At 35.9% G+C, this 21,347-nt stretch overlaps 1 protein-coding gene across 2 annotated transcripts; it reads left to right on the forward strand.

Moving 5' to 3' along the window:
- The first annotated feature begins 2,714 nt into the window (after nucleotides 1-2,714).
- On the forward strand, nucleotides 2,715-20,581 carry atl3 (atlastin 3). 2 transcript variants are annotated; one of them, XM_007258644.4, is made up of 14 exons: nucleotides 2,715-2,860; nucleotides 6,704-6,933; nucleotides 7,479-7,613; nucleotides 8,485-8,589; nucleotides 8,698-8,748; nucleotides 9,403-9,459; nucleotides 11,938-12,030; nucleotides 12,803-12,941; nucleotides 13,701-13,828; nucleotides 13,913-13,969; nucleotides 14,326-14,397; nucleotides 15,493-15,684; nucleotides 16,511-16,750; nucleotides 18,748-20,581. In XM_007258644.4, exons 2-14 carry the CDS (start codon nucleotides 6,730-6,732, stop codon nucleotides 18,808-18,810), a joined length of 1,536 nt encoding a protein of 511 aa, XP_007258706.2. In that variant the 5' UTR covers nucleotides 2,715-2,860; nucleotides 6,704-6,729; the 3' UTR covers nucleotides 18,811-20,581. The 2 variants fall into 2 exon arrangements, with proteins under 2 accessions (XP_007258706.2, XP_022539949.1); XM_022684228.2 differs by having other exon boundaries at nucleotides 2,721-2,860; nucleotides 6,708-6,933.
- Nucleotides 20,582-21,347: the final 766 nt, after the last annotated feature.

The following is a 21,347-nucleotide window of genomic DNA, read 5'->3' on the forward strand; positions in this document are numbered from 1 at the left end:
TATAAGCTATGGATTATTACTAGCAATAATATCAGATTTATTTTTGTAATTTTGACAGGTTATGTGTTACTATAGATTAACTTGATCTTTCACTTTTTTGTCTATTACATTTTTATCAGTGAACAATCAGTAACAGATATATATATAATTACGTTTTTACTTTTTTATCATTTCAGTTTTACTGGCAAATGTAATTATAGGTTTACTATTAAAATAAAAAAAAATACTATTTTTACTATTTTTATACAGAAGAAAATATATCCATATATCCCAGAATATCCCAGCTAACATGCTCATATAGGGTTTACATGGTTGGAACATGGGCCAGGTGGGTTCCAGGTGGGCATGGGTTCTGAGTGGGTTTGTACATGTATTGTTTGGGGAGCTCATTTAGGCTTCCTAAATGGGCCCTGTGGCTACAATTCATCTGAAAGGTTTCATTTGGCTATAATTCTAACTAAACTAAACTATTATTCTTTTTTAAATACAGTAGGTCACTCTGAGTTGCATATGCATGCTGCACAGGAACAGGAAATGGGGGGTATTTATACAGAGCATCAAAGGTGAGAACAATTAGAGTAATTAGAAGGATGGAGAGTAAGTGAGAGGCAGTGGCACTTGACTGGGAGAGTCCGGAGTAGAGAGCACAGGGGAATTCTGGGATGTGTAGTTCTGAGTCAATGAAATAAAGTCCATGGCTGTCAGGCTGGCCTGACACCAATAGACAAAAAAAAACTATACAGGGCCCACGTGGACATGTTATCTGATATGTGTAGTCAGACTGGGTTTATTCATCTTAATATCTGTAGATCTGATGTTACTACTAAACTACATTTTAGAGCTGTTACATAGCCTGCCTTACTTTTGTTATGTAAGGTTTGGATGGAGCTGCTTGGACATGAAGTTCTCTACACTCTACTGTTCTTGATCTAATCTAATCTAAATGTTTCCCCTGTGCACTATGCTCCTCAGCATCCGCTGACCCCGCTCTGTTATTTTACACTGACAGAGCACAGAGTGGCTGTCGTTCCCATTCTCTTCCACTGTGTTATAATATCACTGACAGTTGACTGTGGAATATTTTGTAATGAGGAAATTTCACAACTGGGCTTGTTGCACAGGTGCTGCATCCTATCACAATATCACAATGGGGTTCACTGAGCTCCTGAGAGTGACCCATTGTAGAAGCAGTCTCCATGTGCCCATGGAGGTGTTGGGAATACCTGAATACAAGCATTTGGATAGTGAGCGAATACTTTTGGCAATATAGTGCATCTAAAATGAGACTTAAAAAAAAATTAAGAAAAACTGCATTACTTTTTATAGATAAAAACTGAGTTTTATGCTAAAACATCTTTCCATGAATCTGTATTCGATCTAGATTTGAAGAACTCTGTGTCCCAGTTTATTCTGGCAAAACTGCTCATTTGCTCCATGTGTGACTCACTGTGGTATGTTTAGTAGACACTCCCTAAGGCAGCAAGAGTCTGGCAAAAGTTTTTACAAGTAGACTGCTTTTACTTCTGGCGGTCTGAACACTCACCCTTACTCACTCACTCACTCTCACCTCACTCTCTCTAAAAGTAATCTACTAATCTACTTGTTTTGACAGCCCCCCCAAAAAACATAACACATAAAGTAAAAAAATCTGTGTTTGGTAGATTATTTCTTTGTTGTAACAATGCTTCAAAATCTTACTGTTGGAAAGCCTGTTAATTTCTCTTTTAAATTATGCCACGTTTGTAAGGAACATGCATTTGTGGAATATGCAGCAGCAGATGAGGCCTTCAATTTGGAGATACTGGTACTGGCATCACGCCAAATAATATGTTAACTTGGTTTTGCAGACCACCAGCTTAGGCACTATCCAGATCTGTCAATAGCATACAAATTCTTGGAGCAGACACCTATTGACCACTGTAGCAGAGCCCATGCTCACAGGTGCTGCGCCTGGGGGTACCAAAAGCTCCCTGCCAAAATTGTTGGCAAAGACGATTTGGCATATTTTTTCTATGGGCGCAACCCACATACTCAGCTCTGCTGCTCATCCCACAAATGCTCGTTCCTTAAAAATATGGGGCGGAACCACAGGGGCATTGACCTCAGCTTAAGTTCCTCTGTCCTGTCACTCATCTGTCCCTTGCCTGAGAGAGATGATCAGATTATGTGGTTGCAATTTCATGCTGTGTGTGTCTGAGAGTATTTTGTCTTTGTACAATAACAATGTCAAATGGTGAAGGAGATTTTTATAGGTTAAAATATCAAATTTGCAATCAAAATTGCAGTTTATATACATATAGAAGTGAAAAAAATCAAGCAGAAGCAAATGGGAGATTTCAGAAGCAAAAGATTTTCAGAAAAGAGCAGAAAATAACAAAAATGAAAGCCGAGACAGATAACTGTTTTCAGATAATTGCAAAAAATAATTAATTATTTTAAAAATTTAGATTTTTAAAAAATTTTGATTGCAGATTTTTTTGTGTGTGTAAAAAAATGGGGAAAAACACAACCACATACTATGTTTTATAATACACGTGTGTGTGAGTGTGTGTGTGTGTGTGTCTCCCTGCTGGTGGAAAGTGTAGCTTGCTAGGATTTCCAGTCAGTCACGTGGATGCTTTGGGACCTGTAGTTCCTAAAGCGTGGAAGTGTGACTGTGGGAATGAGGCGATCACATTCAAATAAACTACAACTCCCATAATGCCCTTCGCTTTGGAAACATTCGCAGCTCTGATTCGCGGTTGGAAAAAAAGTTCCTTTTCTTTTTATTATTTCCAGACCTGGGTTGAGCCTCTGCTCCGGAACAGCAGAGAGCAGCTGTGCCAGCTTCAGTACTCTCAGATAACTACATTAAAATAGGGTAAGTTAAACAAACTTTAGCTGTTTTTAACGTTTCAGTCTTCGACCGATGTAACAGGTAGGTTAGCTAGTTAGCTAACCTAATTAATTGTATGGTTAAAAAAGCTAACTAGCTTGGCTAGCTAGTTTTTAGCTTGCTGGGTTATGAAGTGCTGGCTGACAGGCGTTGTTAGCTAACGTTCGTAGTTAAAAGTTAAATATTTATGGTGCTGTTGACTGCTGGAGCTTAAAACACTTAAAACACTAATTCAGGAACAGTTGGAGCTATGTGTAAATATGTTGAGTTGTTAAGATAGTTAGTTAAGTTAATTAACCTAATCTAGTTAACTAGGTTAGCTAGGCTGCAGTGTTTTCTCAATACACGCATTAAATTCGTTTATTTGATCTAGTTAGATAAGATAGCTAACCAAGCTAAGTAAACATAAATAGGGTTCCTAAATTTACAGTACATAAGGAATAGTTAGCTTTTAGCTGATTTAGCAAACGTGACTAGCTTAGCTAGTAGAGCTGGGCGATATGGCTCTAAAATAATATCACGATATTTCAGGGTATTTTTGCATAACGCTATACTTGGCGATATAGGGAAACTAAAATAATTAATTAATTTCAGGAATATAGTATAATAGTATACCAGTATAATCATAATGTGGCAAAATAAATAATATAGCATAAAATAATATAATGCAGCAAATAATATTGCAGAATATTAAGTGCATGCATATAAACTGCAAACTAAAACAATTATACAATAAATAAACCTAAAGCTTTACAGTAAATAATAGACTACTTTTAAGACAGAACAGCCCTATTATCACGATATGGATTTTTAATATCATGATATTTCTGTGTCACGATATATTGTATACGATATAATATTGCCCACCCCTATTAGCTAGCTATCTTAATGAAGCTTTATGTGAGAGCAATGTTTATATAGCTAGTTAAGATAGCTTTTTAGCTAAGTTAGATAACTTACCCATTAACTGCGCTAGTTTTAAGCTATAGCTAGCTTACATTTTTTAGCTACGGTAGTTAACTAACTAATGTGACCAGCTGCACCTTTCTAGCTTTTTATCTGTGGAGGATTTTCATGTACTTTTTTGGACGTTAACTCCTGTGCAAGTATGCAAACTTGACACGTATCTGGTGGCCATGGTTTGGGGTTTGTAGAGCCACGCCAATTTCTCTCTCGACCTCTGAGAATCTGACAGGAGGGAAAAAGAATGTGCTGGATTGGGTGTAACTTCAGGTGACGCACCAAAGCACTAGTATCTTTTGCTGGCTATAATTATCACCTCTTCTCTTCTGTAACTTTGCTTTCTAGTGTGACCACATTTTTAGATGTAAGCTAGCTACAGCACCAGTCAAAGGTTTGGACACACCTCTTTTCATTTAGTGTTTTTTTTTTCTTTATTTCTTAATTGAATGTATTTTCCAAATTGTAGTTTAATATCAAAGATACCAGACAATTAACTGACTGTTACTGTGCATTGGTAGGTTATGTAAAATCCTGTACCTTCAGCTGGAACCTTTTAGCATGGAAGGGGGTGTAGGGGGGTGTACTCTATTTCGTTTGGGGGTTTGTGTATGTTTTGGGTTGGGGAGTTATGTTGTATTTATTGTATTTTCTTTTCTCTGGTTTTTTATGTTTAAGTTTGTTTGGGATTATTTTAATGGAAAAATTAAACACCCCAGACTAGTGTCTTTGTATGTTATTGGTCTGGTGGATCAAGGTTTAGAAAGAGAGGGGGCTTATGGGCTGTATCAGGGAAACATATGGAACTATGTATTACTCCAAAAAAGTGTTTGTCCTCCACAATCCCCTCACCTAAATTTGGGATGAGCTAGAGCATAAAGGAAAAGCACCAACTATTGTTCAGCACCTACAGAAACTCATTTAAGAAGCTGAGAAAACTTTATCCATCTTTGTAACTTATGAAGTTTCTAAGTGACATATAGCTTTTGAACCTCCTGAGAGCATCAGTACAGGACAGTGTTTAAGGGCATGCAAAGGTGTATAAAGGTGTATGAAGGGGTATTAAGGAGTATGAAGGTGTTTGAAGGTATATGAAGGTGTGTTCATTCATCTTTATTTCTTTACTATTTCTTTACTATTGTAGTTGTGTTGGGTAAGTGTGGCAGACATTTTTTTTTTCTTTTTTAATTCAGGCCTGTTCCATGTGTTCCTGTATAGCTTTAATGTCTTCAGTACTACACATATTATGTAAAACAAACCATAAAAGGAAATTTTGACTTGTACTGTATGATAACAGCTAATAATAATTTTACAGTGTATGGCTGTGTGAAGTGCTGCATTAACAGCTGCAGATCTTGTAAAGTTTGTTTGTACCAGCTTTGCACATCTATACTGGCTGAAAATGTTGCCCATTCTTCTTTGCAAAAAGTCAAGCTAAGTAAGATTGAAGGTGAATAGCCATTTTGGTTCCATTGTAGATCTGGCTGTATGTTTCATAAAAGCCAGATTTTCGGAGGTCATTACTAGTAGTTACTGTGAGCGGTTTCTCCCACCTGAGCTGTGGATCTCTGCAGCTCCTCCAGAGTGACCATGGGCCTCTTGGCTGCTTCTCTAATTAATGCTCTCTAGTTTAGGTCCTTCATTGAATAGTGCTCTGCGAGATATGCGTAGCTTGGATATTTTTATAACCTAATCCTGCTTTTTTACTGTTTTCAACAACTTCCACCCCTGGCCTACTTGGTGTGTTCCTTGGTTTTCACAATGCTGTTTGATCACTATTGTTCTCACAGAACAGCTTTAGTTATACTGAAAATAATTTATCATATTTATATTTAATAATAATTAGTTACAAATTTATTCATATTCTTATATTTTTATTGTAAATTAATAATCTAAATTACCTTTTTTAATATAATATGTATTGTCTTAGTTAGTGCTCCCAAACTCGTGCTGTACATTAGTATTTTTATTGTTATTGCAGTGAAAATTAAAAAATATAAAAAAAAAAAAAATACATTTTAACTGGGTGTTTTAACTACTACGTTTATGTACCCTTCAGGAAGATACACATCTGATTGATGATAACGTAAGAATGTTACCATGATTGTAGCTTAGTATCTTTAAACATTTTACTAAGAAATATGAGCATTAGGGGACAAGCAATTTTAGATGTATGCCCCTGAACCACTTCATATTGCTTGATATAATAAAAATTAATAGATTAATATTTTGGATGCCCCCCTTGCTGTAAAGATACTTGTGACTTTATAGTTAGAGATTCCATCGGGCTCTCATCAGTGAAGAATTTGAGGCATGTTCTCGCATGTGGTTTTATGTACCACACCTCACTCTACTATCATCACCATTTTTAAGCATGCAACAAAAGGTAGGTGGGTGTTTACAGGTCTGTGGTTGAATTATGAATGAAGCCAGACGTTCAGGCTTCGTTCCCAGCTGATAACGTGCATCTCACAAATGGCACATCTGTAAATGTGTTAAAGTAAGTGACTGTGTTTTTAAGAGGGAATTATTGCATGGCAGTGTTGATTGTACTCATTTGCCCACGGATGAGGGTGGTCCAAATGGCAGATACAAAGACACTCATTCACTGGAGTGTAGAATCTGTGAGTGGAGCACAGCATGCTTTTAACCTCTCAGCTGCTACATCACACGTTATCCATGAAACCAACAGACCTAACATTGTCTCAAATGGTTCCTTCCAGAAAAAAATTGTGACATCTTGTGATGTACTTAATTCAGTTAGATTTGTTGAGCTTAATTCCTTGAAAATAAATCAATTAGAAAAACAGACTATGCAATTTTGTGTATTTAACTCCTTACTCAAATCACTCTATTTGTTATTGACAGAAAGAGTGCTGCAGAAGAAGACCAGGATGGGTAGCGAACCTGGACCGGTCCAAATAGTGACCGTCAACAAGGAGGAGCACTCCTTTGACCTGGACACGGAAGCGCTTGAACGGATTCTGTTGGTGCCCAAGATCCGAGACATGAATGTAGTGGTGCTTTCTGTTGCTGGTGCCTTTCGAAAGGGAAAGAGCTTTCTCCTGGACTTCATGCTTCGGTACATGTACCGGAAGGTTAGTTCACTTACAACAGAACAATCCATTCAACAAAGGTTGGAAAACAAACTTAAAATTAGGTTTGCGCAAAACAAGTTTACACTTTTCTTCTTACTCCACATTCAATCTGTCGGCACAGACACTGGTTTTGGTTTCTAGAAATAAGGTTAATATGTTTTGGGTCATTGTCCTGCTGGAAGGTGCACCTCCACCCCAGTCTTGAGTCTTTTGCAGCCTCTAACAGATTTTCTTCCAAGATAGCCCTGTATTTAGCTCCTTTGAGCTTTGCTATCCTTGCTGAAGAGAAGCATACCCACATCATGATTCTGCCACCACCATGTTTCACAGTGGGAGTGGTCTATTGAGTGTGATGTGTGCTTTTATTTTCTTGCCACACATGGTTTTGTCAGAGCATTTAGGCCAGAAAATTCAATTTTGGTCTCATAATGTTTTAATCTCAAAGTAATCTTAAATTTGTTTTTTTTACCCATAAAAACTGTCTATTTGAACTATGTTTAAAGATTTGAACACAGGCATAATCATTTATTTTTCCGGTGTGACAGTCTAGTGACGACTGGCTTGGACGAGATGATGAGCCCCTGACAGGATTCTCTTGGAGAGGTGGTTCAGAGCCTGAGACCACTGGCATCCAGCTCTGGAGTGAAGTCTTCGTTGTGAGGAAAAGCAATGGAAAACAGGTGCAGTAAATGTTGAAATATTGTTTATTTGAATATTATGACCACCTCCTTGTTTTAACATTGACTGTCAATTTGATCAGCTCCACTGGCCCTATAGGAGCACTATGTACTTCTGTAATCCACAGCTGTGCTGCTGATGTTTTTAAAAACCTCCATGTCACTGCTGGACAAAAATATACTGTCAACATTGTCAAAATATACTGTCGTCCTTTTTTTCTAATAGTGGGGAATAGTGAGTGGATACAGTATAAAACTCCGGCAGCATGGCTGGCACTGCTCCATATATATATATATATATATATATATATATATATATTAGTCCACTAGTTACATTTTACATACATTTATTAATATATATATATATATATATTAATAATGTATGTATGTAAAATGTAACTAGTGGATGGATATAGATATAAATAGATATCGTTTATATAGTTAATAAATGAATATACTTTGTTTAAAGTGGTACTTGTATTTGAAGTGTATATGCTGCAGTAGTTTATATATTGTGTATAGTGACTTAAGGTACCTCTTTTCGAATGCATTTGGCTTGGATTTTGTAATAATACCCAATTATCTGCATGTGTTTAGAGCATCAGCGGACGTAATTATGACTCAGTACATTGTGGCTAGTTGTAGATTAATTTTTCTAGACTCATGGTCACTGAGATTAAGCAATCTGGATTTGTGTAAGGTCTGACTTCAGAGTTGGGGCAATCAGTAGGGCAATAGTTCTCTGTCTAGATAGCGCAATACATGGTTTTGCCCCATTTGGCCCACAGAGTAACATTTACAAAATCTAACTGGGCTGTGACTGGGTTGTGAATAATTTGGGTATTAACAGTTTATTACATATTTTGTTCTCAAGGTGGCAGTGTTGCTTATGGACACACAAGGAGCATTTGATAATCAGTCCACTGTGAAAGATTGTGCTACAATCTTTGCCCTTAGCACCATGACCAGCTCAATACAGGTATAATCACAATGCTTACATTTTTCATCTCAAACCTAACAAAGTGTTGTTATTTATTTTTGTGGATGTAATTATTAATTTGATTGTAAATGTTTATTTTGTCTGTAGATATATAACCTGTCACAGAACATTCAAGAAGATGACTTACAGCAGCTTCAGGTCTGCCCCACCATTCAACATATTATAATAAATGATGGGTATATATTTGATAAAATATTAGCTCCAGCTAAATCGCAATGAGCAAAAAGCAGCTTTTTTGCCAGCTTGTTGCTTGTTGTTATTAGAAATTTAAAAACAATATTATCTATTAAATAAAATTCAGCTCTCATAAAAAACACATGGAAAGGCATCTGCTTTAGATTTTAGAGCTTTTTATTCTAACTTTCTTTCTATTCTAATATTCTTTCTACAGAAGCTTGGCTTTTTTTCCCAAAAACATTTCTGGAAATAGATGTTTAGTGAACTGCAGATGCTCAAATTACCTGATTTGACCACAGTACTTTTATGAATATTTTTTTATTTCCAAGTTGGAGGGGCAGTGTTATGTAAAGCCCTGTTTGGGTGGTGAGGTGGGGTAATGTAATTATCACTGATCTTTTTTAGTAGTGCTGGATAATATTGCATCATTAATATGCAAAGACATTTTTACAATTTATCACGATACAATACAATATTATGTTGCCTTGATCTGTATTTCATTGGTTTTAGTATCATCTGAGTCAGTGATTTTTTTTAACCAACTCTTTGCTCTATGTATTGTTGAAATGGTTTGGTTTATTCATGTTCCATTAATTCCATTAATGTTGCCTACAGCTGTTCACAGAGTATGGTCGGCTGGCAATGGATGAGATCTTTTTAAAGCCTTTTCAGGTAAGATCAACTTGATTAATTGATTAAAGAGGACATAATATGCAAAACTCATTTTTTGCATGCTTTTGTATTTCTACTTTGGTCTCGATTGCCCCAAAATTACAAGCACAAAAAATTTTAATCCATCTGTTTTTTTAATCAGTTGAAAGATTTTGCTGTGAGAAATCATTTGCGTCTATGAGCCGCTTAGATGCTCCTTTATCGTGACGTTACAATAAGGAAAACATAGAACCACTCTAGCACCACCCCCACCAGAGCCCCACCCACTAGACAGTACACAGCAGAATTAGCCTGCAGACTTCATCTGAGGGAGGGACCTATACCTACTGTCTGTGGCAAGTCAGCAAATGAGGGAGAATTTCTAAGTACTTTTGTGTTTCTTTTACAGTTAAGCTATTTGCACAAAGTGCCAGAGCCCTTCAACGGCACATTCTATTAGGGACTAAAACTGGCAAGAACAAAGAGAGCTGTTGAGATATTTTAATGTGAGAGTGATTTTTTGCAAAGAACTTAATGAACATGTTTTGTATAGAACCTATACCCATTCTAAAAGAGGTATAATATGTCCCCTTGATTGATGGCACTGTGTATTTTGCAATAATACATGTGTGCCGTTTAGAGAATAGGAAGTTGATGTTTTCTGCATTTAATAATGAAACCGTAGCTTTCTATGAATCATGATTTATACAGGCCTGGATTTAGGACGGAAGCTGTGGGCTTTTAGTTTTTGTTCTGTAAGAATGCATGGTGGGGCTTTGTAATCAGTGTGTTATGAAAAGCTGCAGTGTAAAACATAAACTAAAGGAGTTTAAAAGAGAAGGAAGTGATAAAAAGTTTCCCATCCGGAAAAGCGTTAACATTTCCAGAATCTCTGCTGAGTGTCAGAGCACGAGATATCCAGAGATATCTGCTTTCACCCATGCCACACTATTACCGCTGTTACTGTTCAACAACAAACGCATTTACTATTACCTAATATGGAGGTTAGTGAATCGCACTCAACCGGATTTATACTGCAGCGTAACCAAAAACAGTTCTATATATAGTTCTGAAAAGGGGATCTTTGATGAAACATTTAAGCACCAAAGTGGAACCCCAACTTCTGCATTTAAATGTACGTCAGATGGTTTCTACATGATTTTCTAAACCATTGCCCATTAAGTAAAGAATAGTGTCGCCGAGCAATAACACAATGACACTGATGTGGCTATACTTTGTTATACATTTACTATATTAACTATGTACGGTTGTTGTTTTGCAATATTGTATTGCAATATTTAAAAAATAATAATTATAACCAGAATTTTATATTATCAAGTGATCAAGCATATTATCATATTATTAGTTCACCATGTGTCTTAAAGATTGGAGCAAAATAACTTATATAAGGCAAATAAAATCTGAAAAGTATATATTTAAATTTCTTTGCGCACACGTGAACTTGAGTGGCATCCCATTCTTAATCCATAGGGATTAATATGATATCAGACCATCATTTGCAACTAATAACAGTTTTAACTCTTCAGGGAAGGCTTTCCACAAGTTTTATGGGTGTGTTCATGGGAATTTTTGCCTTCTAGAAAGTTTGTGACTTTTGTGCACAATGCATTTGATGACCAAATTTTGTCATTTTATGTGTTCTACCTGCGTCAGCACAGGTGCTGCATTTTATCACTGTACCACTCTGGAGTTCACTGATCTCTTGAGAGCATTTGCAAAAGAACAATATGACAGAAGGTTTTCATTCCCCCAAAATAGGAGCACATATGTTTTTTGTTTAATCATCAAATTATATAATTAACTTTAACAACAGGTTAACATTTGAAGCACCCAAAACGCAGCATGCTGTGCATATTAAATTTCTAAAGTCACCGATCTCAAATTCTTACAGAAAACATAAACAGCTCTGAAAAAAAAACATAAGAGACCACCTAAAAATGATGAGTTTCTTTGATTTTACAGAATAAAAAAAAAACCTCTGGAATAAAATCAAGAGGAAGATGGATGATCACAACCATCAAACCAAGCTGAACTGCTTGAATTTTTGCACCAGGAATAACATAAAGTTATCCAAAAGCAGCGTGTAAGACTGGTGGAGGAGAACATGCCAAGTTGCATGAAAACTGTGATTAAAAACAAGGGTTATTCCACAGAATATTGATTTCTGAACTCCTAAAACTTTATGAATATGAACTTGTTTTCTTTGCATTATTTGAGGTCTGAAAGCTGTTGTCCGTAGTTTATAGAATAAAACAACAATGTTCATTTCACTCAAATATAAACCTATAAATAGATAAATCAGAGAAACTGATTCAGAAACTGAAGTGTTTTTTTTTTCCAGAGCTGTATATTCTGATAATATTTACATTACTGCATGTCCACATGTAAAACTAGGCCTATATATATAGTGTTTGTGTTTGCCCTCACAGTTTCTTACATTCCCTCTTGTTTTTTTTTTCCTCTTTTTTGTCTCCACAGTCGCTCATGTTTCTGATCAGAGACTGGAGCTTTCCCTATGAATATGACTATGGACTGAAGGGAGGAAGTCAGTTCTTGGATAAACGGCTTCAAGTAAGCACCTTTTATGACCGTTGATAAAAGCCTAACAGCACTTTGGATTATTGACAAGACAATCTAATAAAACGTACAATTGAGTTTATTGGAAGCATAAAGACCAAATAAAGTAGTGAGGTTACATTATATTAAATGTTTTATTGGCTGTAAAGGACATCAGCGCTCTGTCAGTATTTAAATAATAAATTGAGTATTAATTTGTAACCTAAATAAAAAAACTATAATAGCTTTTTTATAATTCACTATTTTACCATGTAGATACATAGAGAGATGAATTAAGTGAGTGATTTATGGGTACCTTTGTTGTCATATCGCAGAGTACCACAAAATTAAATAACAATCCCTGTAGTGTTCACACACAACATATATATATAAAATGATAAACGTATAAACATGTGAAATGTAGCCTAAAAATAGAAACTGTAAAGCATCAGGTTAAAATATAAGATATAATCCTGAGGTGTTTGAGAAAATACTGAAGGCAGAAGGCAAACAAATGGGTAAAAAAATAGTTGCATATGAAAATAAAGAGAGTTTTTATATATTACCTATTTACAGATACAGAATTGAGTGTATATATACAAAAGATGCCACTGGAACAAAACCTTTGGAAACAAGAATAAACAGCATCAGAGTGGTAGACAGTGTGTTGTATTGTGTTTTTTTTATTTTATTTAATTTAAACACATATCAATTACCTTTGTGAAAGTGTAATAGTGGGTAATTATACTGCATGTCAGTTTACAAACACACATTTTCTCTAATTCAGGTGAAGGATTCTCAACATGAAGAACTGCAGACAGTGAGACAGCACATTCATTCCTGCTTCACCTCCATCTCCTGCTTCCTATTACCTCATCCTGGCCTGAAGGTTGCAACAAACCCTGCCTTCCAGGGACAACTCTGTGGTACTTGTTATTTACGACACATGTACACTATCTCTACTACACCATTTCCGCTTGTGTGCCTAACTTTATTTCGTAGGTTAGTTACGTGCACCCAAATTTTAGACCGTATCACATTTAACACCGCAGTTTTACTGGTTCACTTTTTTAATTGCTAAATAAAATTGGATTAATATCTTTAGATTTATGCTTCCAAAGCCTGGGCTACACATCTCACCCAGTTTTAGAGATCTGCTGCCCCACCAGATTTACACTATGCTACTTAGCACATCTGATTCAGGCCTATAAAGTAATTGGGTTATAGGTTTATCATTTGATCAAGGTGTGTATGTCCAAATATAAACTCAGATCACTAAGCTGTGTGCAGTTCCTTATCCCTCAGTGTGTGTAGTTGAGATACCTCCCCTAAAGTACACATAGGAGTAATGCAGTAAAAAGTAATAAGCAACTATTGTTCAGCACCTCCAAAACCTTTTTTCTTTTTTTCTAAATTACAAATGATTTCTTGCTGAATCTTTCTTGCTTATTTTTATTAAGGATTTTTGCCTGGCTAACTTAATAAAATAGTCATTCAAAATCCATCAGGTTTTATATTGTTTTACAGAATAAAGTTTAGGCTATGGTTTAGTATAGACACACTTAAACATGGCTCAGGTTTGCGGGATCACACATACAGAAATAGGGTGGTGAGTTTCAGGGTATTGTCTGTCTTTGCACTCTTTTATTGCAGTATGAGTGTTTTACTCACCTTTGTTTTTTTAGATGTGGCCCCAGAGTTTAAAAAGGAGCTCAGAGACCTGATTCCTGCTCTTCTGGATCCTGACAAGCTGGCAGTGAAAGAGATCAATGGCAACACTGTGACCTGCAGGGGTCTGCTTGAGTACTTCAAGGTAAGCAGTCCTGTAGTGCACCTGATCTGCTCAGATATTTGCATTATTATGTAATTAATACTTGTGCTGTGTTTGATATTTCAGTCATACATCAAAATATACCAAGGAGAAGACCTACCACACCCAAAGTCCATGCTGCTGGTAATTATTCTTTATGCATGATGTACTATTGGACATATGTTTAGCATTTGACTGACTGATTTTTTTTGTATTATTCGATTGTGGCATTCCCCTTTTCTTCTCAGAAATAGACTTCTGACATCAGATTTAAAAGTATGTGTGTAATAACCCAAATATCATATAATAAATCAAAGGCAAAAAAAAAAAAAAAAGAGGAATAAAAAGAAATGTTTTGGGTTTTCATCCACTGACTGGATTGAATTATGAATCTGTGGCCACCTGTATTTGTTCAGACGTCTGCCACATGGTACCAGGTTCTATTTTACAACCACTCTTCAGAAAAGTAACAGTCTGTATTTATGTTTTGATTTGTGCAGGCTACAGCAGAAGCTAACAACCTGGCAGCTGTGGCATCTTCTAAAGACCAGTACTACAAGAACATGGAGAAGGTTAGTATGTGGTCTAGAATTTATTGAATATCCTTTGTTAATTTAAAGATTTTCAAAGATTTTCCATGATTATGATGCTTAAAGTTTCCATACAAATGCTATTGCTAATCAGATGTGGAATTAAAGGTCAGATTTAATAGCAGAAATATAATTCTTGTCTGTATATTTTATAACCTTGTATCTTTAAAATGAAAACTTTACAGGAGAAGGAAAGAAACAACTTTCAGTGGAAGTCAATGTAAAAGATTGGTCTGTTTATCATTACCGGTACATTTAAAGAAGTACACAATGTAAAGAACAAAGGTAAAAATGATTTACAAAGGAAAACGTAGCTGGTTGCTTTTAATTGCTGTGAGTTTTAGTAATGCTGACCAGGCAGGAGGAAGCTGAGCCCTGTGCTTACTGAGGCGCACCAGCATTCTGTCACACTAACTTTGCTTGTGTTTGTTTTGAGAGTGTGAAAGGCTGTGTGATTTACATTCATGGGTGTAGACCACAGCAAGAACAACATGGGTTTTACATTGGTAAACCATGGCCAGGACATGTATGTTTAAGCCTGTTGGCCTCACAACTGAGGAAAAAACTTTAATTTGGCAAATTCATTGCATGTCACTCTCGTGGTAAAATGATTGCAGTGTCTTTAAGAAGTAGTGAACGTTAATTCAGTAGTAAAAAATTTATTCATGCATTTTAAATATGCGAATATTTAATTTTTATGTTTGTATACCACACAAGTTATCCAAAAACTCCAATCAATTGTCAATCAATGAGAAAGTACACATTTTTAAGTGGTAATTTGTTATAGTTTACATGCAAAGGTTTGTGAAAGACAGCAGTTCATTTTGTGTTTCAACCTTGACCAATAGAGAGCAGTGTTGTACTTTTTGTCTTCTAATTGGATAAAAAGTAAACTCTTCTTTCTTACACTAGATAAAAACAAACTGCAATATGATATTTATTACAGTGTCACACTATATTGCAATATATTACATTTTAACCATTTCATAATAATTTTATTGTAAAAGTATTACATCACCAGGTTCTCACTTTTTTGCCAATACACAGCCCTAGTTCCATTCTCCTTTTTTCTGCTAGGTCTGTGGTGGAGAATTGCCCTACGTAGCTCCGGACTCTCTGGAAGAAAAACACAACTTCTACCTGCGTGAGTCTCTACATCATTTTACCAGCATTAAGAAGATGGGTGGACAGGACTTCTGCAATCGCTACCAGGCTCAGCTGGAGTCAGAGCTGAATGAGCTGTGGGTGTCTTTTTCCAAACACAATGAGGTGAGATTTGACAGTTTAAAGGGATAATTCAGTGTGAAATGGATTTGGGGTGTAGTAAAACATGATGACTGTTATAAACGTTTGTCGAGTAGCTCACATGTATTCTCCCACAGCATTCCGAAATACTGCGTTTTAGCCGATGCTCCCAACAGGCTTACAATGCTAGCAATAGGGGCATAGCGTTTTCTATGCAAAGAAATTACTGTTTTCACACCATTAACAAGCTCAAAGTAACTCCACACTTAATTGGTAGAATTCTAAGGACCCTGACATTTAAAACGAGGCACTGAGAACATTGAAAGTGCACAAATAGTTTATTAAAACCACCGTTTATATACACACAGTACCTTTTTAGGTAGTTCATGGAATTCATTTTCGATAAGCCCAAGCAAATATGTCAGATAGGGGAGCAGATTGCAAAATTAATTCAGTGGAAATGCATGAATAATTTAGAGATAATTTTAACTACAGCTGGAGTTCATGCATTGCCACAGAATCATTTTGCAATCTATTCTCCTATCCTACATATTAATTTGTGCTAGTCAGTCGACATTGAGCTTGGTGTAATGGAGTAATGGTGTAAAAATGATGCAAGGGCAACACTATTCCCCTATCGCTTGTATTGTAAACCAGTTGTGAGCATCAGCTAAAAGCTCTGTATTTAGGAACAAAATATTGTACTTGTTCTCCTGTTTCACTACACCCCATGTCCATTTTACACAGAATTTTTTTCCTATAATGAGAAAAAATACTAAACACATTATCTGTATATGTAAGAAACCTGATATATATCAATATCATTTTTTTTCCTATCTGTCCTTTTCAGTCGAAGAACGTTTTCAGTGCTTTCCGCACACCGGCAGTGCTCTTTGTCCTGGTTTGTCTACTGTACGTGCTCTCAGGACTCTTACTCTTCATCGGCCTGGACAGTGTTTCTTTTGTTTGTGACTGTATGCTGGGCTTGGCCATGATTGCTATGCTCACCTGGGCCTTCATTCGCTACTCTGGCCAGTACCGAGGAGTCGGCACAGCCATAGACCAAGGTGCAGGAGTGTTACTGGAGCAGGTATGTAGAAAAATGTAATTTCTTATTTCTAAACTGTGGGATATAGCAGTTAAAATTAAATCAGAATTGGGGGAAAAAGCTGTTCTGTGTCTTCAGAGAATAGTTAAATATATTTAAAGTATATTTTATTCTTGTGGCCTGATTGCACAGCAAGTAGTGTGTGCAGTTCTTATTCTCTAATCTCTATTTGTGAGAAGTTTAGGGTGTAAGGTGTCTTTGCCTGTCTTTAAGGGAGTTTGACGGATACTTAGGCTTCCATCTTTGTGCTGTTAAGAGAATCTGTGTTCTAAATTGCTCCCTGGGCGAGAGTGAATGGTCCCTGCTACAGAGAAGAAGTGAATAATGAATAAAAAATGTTTGAATAAACAAATTGAATATTCACTTATTCATACTTCAGGACTGGAAACTGGAACACCTTTATTTAACCCCAAGTTTTGCATGAAAGCAAATGTCTGCACCCCAATTCAACTGCAAACCTATAATTAAGCAGACCTAATTCTAAATTTTATAAATATTCTAAATGATAACCTGTTTCAAAAAACTGTCAAAATATTGTAACTTTGTAAGTTTTCAAAATGTGACACACTTCCAATAGTGCAACAAAGGACAAATAACCAAAAGAAACAATATGCACCAAAACACTACCTAACCTAAATTCTACACTACATAAAAAAATGTTTGTACCATTTTAGGGCATTTTTTTACACCTGAAAGTTTGGATAGACTTTCACGTTGAAGTTCAGTGAGTGCACTAAAGAACAATACTAACTTTGTGTCTCCCACTACTTGACACTGATTGGTTTGTAAAAAAAAAAAAAGTGTGTAATCTGTTGTACTGATGCTGCTGTGTGACCTGTGTGCACACGTAGGTTAGTACGATTTTTAACACCAGTTCTTCTGTTCAGCTTCATCTGGGTTTTTTTATGTGTGACGGTAGCTTGCCTCAACTTCCTGTAATTGGTCTAAAAATCCAAACAATCTACAAAGTGAACAATGGTTCAGTTGATTCTGGACGAGACCACCTACCGCTCTTTAGATTCAAGCCTTTACTACATTTTTACAGTTTTATTGTAAGGATGACATTTTTGTTTATCTGTTTATGAGGTGCTTCATGTTTAGCAAATAGAGATACAGAAATCAAAAAGAGTGGGGCCAAAAAAGCAGAAGCAATTATTAGCATTCGTACTTGAGAAAATGAAAGGGGAAAAACTGTTTAATCCAATAGACTGCTTAAGTGAGTTTATTGAATCTTATCCTCTCTAGTTTCATAACACTACACAATTCCTAAATCCACACAGAATCTAAGGGAGGAAGAGGAGACTTCCATTTTCAAAGAATAGGTTTTCTAGCGAGGAACCTTAAACATCACTAGAAAAGAGTGTGCTGAGGTGATAAAAACGATCAAAAATATCAGGGAGGGATTCTTAACCCAAAATGAGCATAAGAAGGGGTGAGACCAGTGATTTTAAGCCTCACCTTGGTGATGTGGAAGTGGTGACTTATGTTAGACTGAATGAGGCTGGAGCCCACCCTTTTGTTCTGACTCATTTTTGGTTCTTTGTTCCGTACCGTGGTTCACAACACCTTTCACACTGGCTGATTTGGTTCTGACCAAATTTAAAGGGGCTTTAACTTGGGAGGGTCACTGGTTAATGTATGGGTTTAGAGGCAGGGCAGGAAAGCTGATTGGCTAAGCTGCAGCAGCAGTGTGCCTCCGATATTTTTTTTTAACAGGACTGGTAATGCTACAAAAAATATGGTTTAGGGTTTAGTGGCTTTTTAACAGTCTGAAGGTCTGGATGTGAAAGCATCCATAGTTAGTTAGTAAACCTGGTTGTTGCTTCTGCTTTTTATAACATTTTAAGCATACAAATGAATAATTGATAACTTTCTTGTCATTAAACAAGACAGACTGGGTGTCCTAAATTGCTTTTAAACTCTGCGTATTGTTGTTTATATCACATCAGTCTATTAACAGTTTCATTTCTCTTCTCTAGGCCACCGGCATGTTGAACAAGACCAGAGGCCAGGCGATCACGCAAGACAAGAAATCAAGATAGTTTTTCAGACCAATCAAAGATTCCAGAATGAGATGCAGACTGCACAACTTTTGACACCAAATATTGGTAACACACTTCTCCAACATACCACTTAAACATGGCTTCTTTTACAACTTACCTAATTAAAAGGTGCAATCAGTTTTTTTTTAAGCTAAGCAAACATGCCATATTTGATATAATCAGTCTGAACAGGTTTAAGATTTGGTTATTTCTTCATAAGAAATTGCATTGGTTTTGTACAAGTTAGTAGTGCGTTCTCATAGAGATGTACTGATTGCATCTTTTAATGACAAATAAATAATAAAAAATAAATTAAAAAATTGTGTTGTCACCGAGCATCAGCACAAGCACATACATATGTACATGCTGGCATATCAGGCGAGAGTGTGGTTTGCCACGAGGGCTTTTCTCCTTAAAGGAGCTGAAATGATTCATCATATTTTCTTATTTTAACATTACCAAAGACTTTCCATGTAGTTCCATAGCAGTTTAGGTTGTGTTTAGCTTTGTTATATTGCACTTACCACAAACATCGCTACATTCTGCACATGATTAGCCATGATTTTATTAAGAGCTTGAGTTGATATATATTGTATAAAAGAAACAACAAAAAGAAATGTGTATCCACACTACAATATGTGCCATTTACAGAGCTTTGTTATACTTGGAACCAGTGTGGAACTCTGTGTACATTCCATCATTCTATCTGTCTTACACATTTGTGCTTTGATTCTGTTATTTGTTTCCTCTTTTTTGTACGGAGTATTGTCTTTCACATTACATCCATGTTACTCCAGAATTATGTTCCATGACAAACCCAGCTGCTGGATTTTGTCGTACCGCTTTGTGTTTTCAGTGTTCTGTAGTGTAGTGATTGGTTTTATTGTAGCATTTAAAAGAAGATGTTTTTGTTTTATCTTAAATAAATCGCTTTTCTATGCCATATTCTATGACATGCTGTTGTTTGGCCATCACTGATTGTTTTACAGCAATAAGGTCAGCCTGGTATGGTTAGGTCTGGTCTGGCCTCGCCACATTGCAGTGTGCTGACTCACTCAGGGATGAACAACAGCGTGTCATAGATGTGCTGAAGGGCGATTTGGTTGGTTAGCCTTTCACTTCAATACCAAGTCTGTTGATCTACATCCTCTTTTCTTACTGGTGGTGTCTATGGTGGTAAATAGGTCACATACTACTGGTTATTTACCCCCCTAAAGGGTCATTCCAACAGCTTCCAGGAGCCATTAAAGCACATTCGAAATGCATTCCATTTTGCATTGGCCTTCAAATTTACACTTGCCCCTTAACTAAGCCTGAGTTCTCTTAAAAAATATGTTAAATATTAATTTCACACCCCTTCAGTGACCAAGAGACTGATCCAAAAATGGACTGTTTGCTTAAATGATGTAATAAATATTTATTGTGTGACTCAGAAACAGCAGAGTTGCTTTAAACCTTAAAAAGGTACTCGTAAACCAAATACAAATGAGGTCATCGTCGTGGACGATAAAGATCTGATGAGTACTGTGGACCAAAGGCATGTCAGTCACCTGTTCATATCACACACACACACACACACACACACACACATCTCTGATGTCTCTCCTGTTTGTTTCTGCACAGATTTCATGTGTCTGTTTCTGTCAGTGAAAAAGACCATACATAAAACTGCCCTAATGATTCCAGTGTCTAATAATACACACACACACCTTTATACAGAATTTTACTGTTACATTTCTCTATGCATTACAATAATAAAACTATAAGCATATGCCATGTCCCTGTATTTTGTTCGTATTTGCCTGTTTAGCTTTTTACTCTCTTAATTCTATTTTTGCTAGTAGTAGAATGTTTTTTCTTATTTTCAGCACACATATATATCCCAATCTGAATTTTAAATAATGACATGTTATGATGTATTTCCATGGAATTTCACTCTTATTTATAATTGCATTTTACTAGTAAAAACATAAATTAGATATCTACAGTTTACATAGTTTTACATAGCAGTCGTTCTTTTAGATATCAATAGTTCTATTATAGAGCTCTAAAACTGCATATATCCTAAATGCACATCAATACTAATCAGAATTAATCTGAATATATTTTGAATTATAATTTGTAAAAGTCAGTATTTGAATTACCTGGATTGTTAACTAGTACAAATTATAGTGGAGGTTTATAGAATTACTCACTGATCACAACTTATCTGTATCAACTTATCTCTTATATAGGGTTGGCTAGTAAATATATGCATTTTTTATAATTTAATAATACTATAGTTACTGGAGTTTTTACTAGTACAAAATGAAATTATAGATGTGAAATCTAATATTTAGTTCTATGTAAATCAGTGGTAACATTAATAATCTAAATTACATTAAGGGTATGTTGACCTGGCAATATGTCTAGTAAATATGCCTTTGTGGATCTGTAGGTCAGATATTATTATAAATTATAAATTCTACATTACACAGATCTTGAATTATTCTGCTTGTAAAAAGTAGAAAAGCGTTTTGACTGCTGTGACTGCTTGC

The sequence above is a fragment of the Astyanax mexicanus genome, chromosome 10 (assembly GCF_023375975.1).
Source record: "Astyanax mexicanus isolate ESR-SI-001 chromosome 10, AstMex3_surface, whole genome shotgun sequence".
In the NCBI taxonomy this organism is placed as follows: Eukaryota; Metazoa; Chordata; class Actinopteri; order Characiformes; family Acestrorhamphidae; genus Astyanax; species Astyanax mexicanus.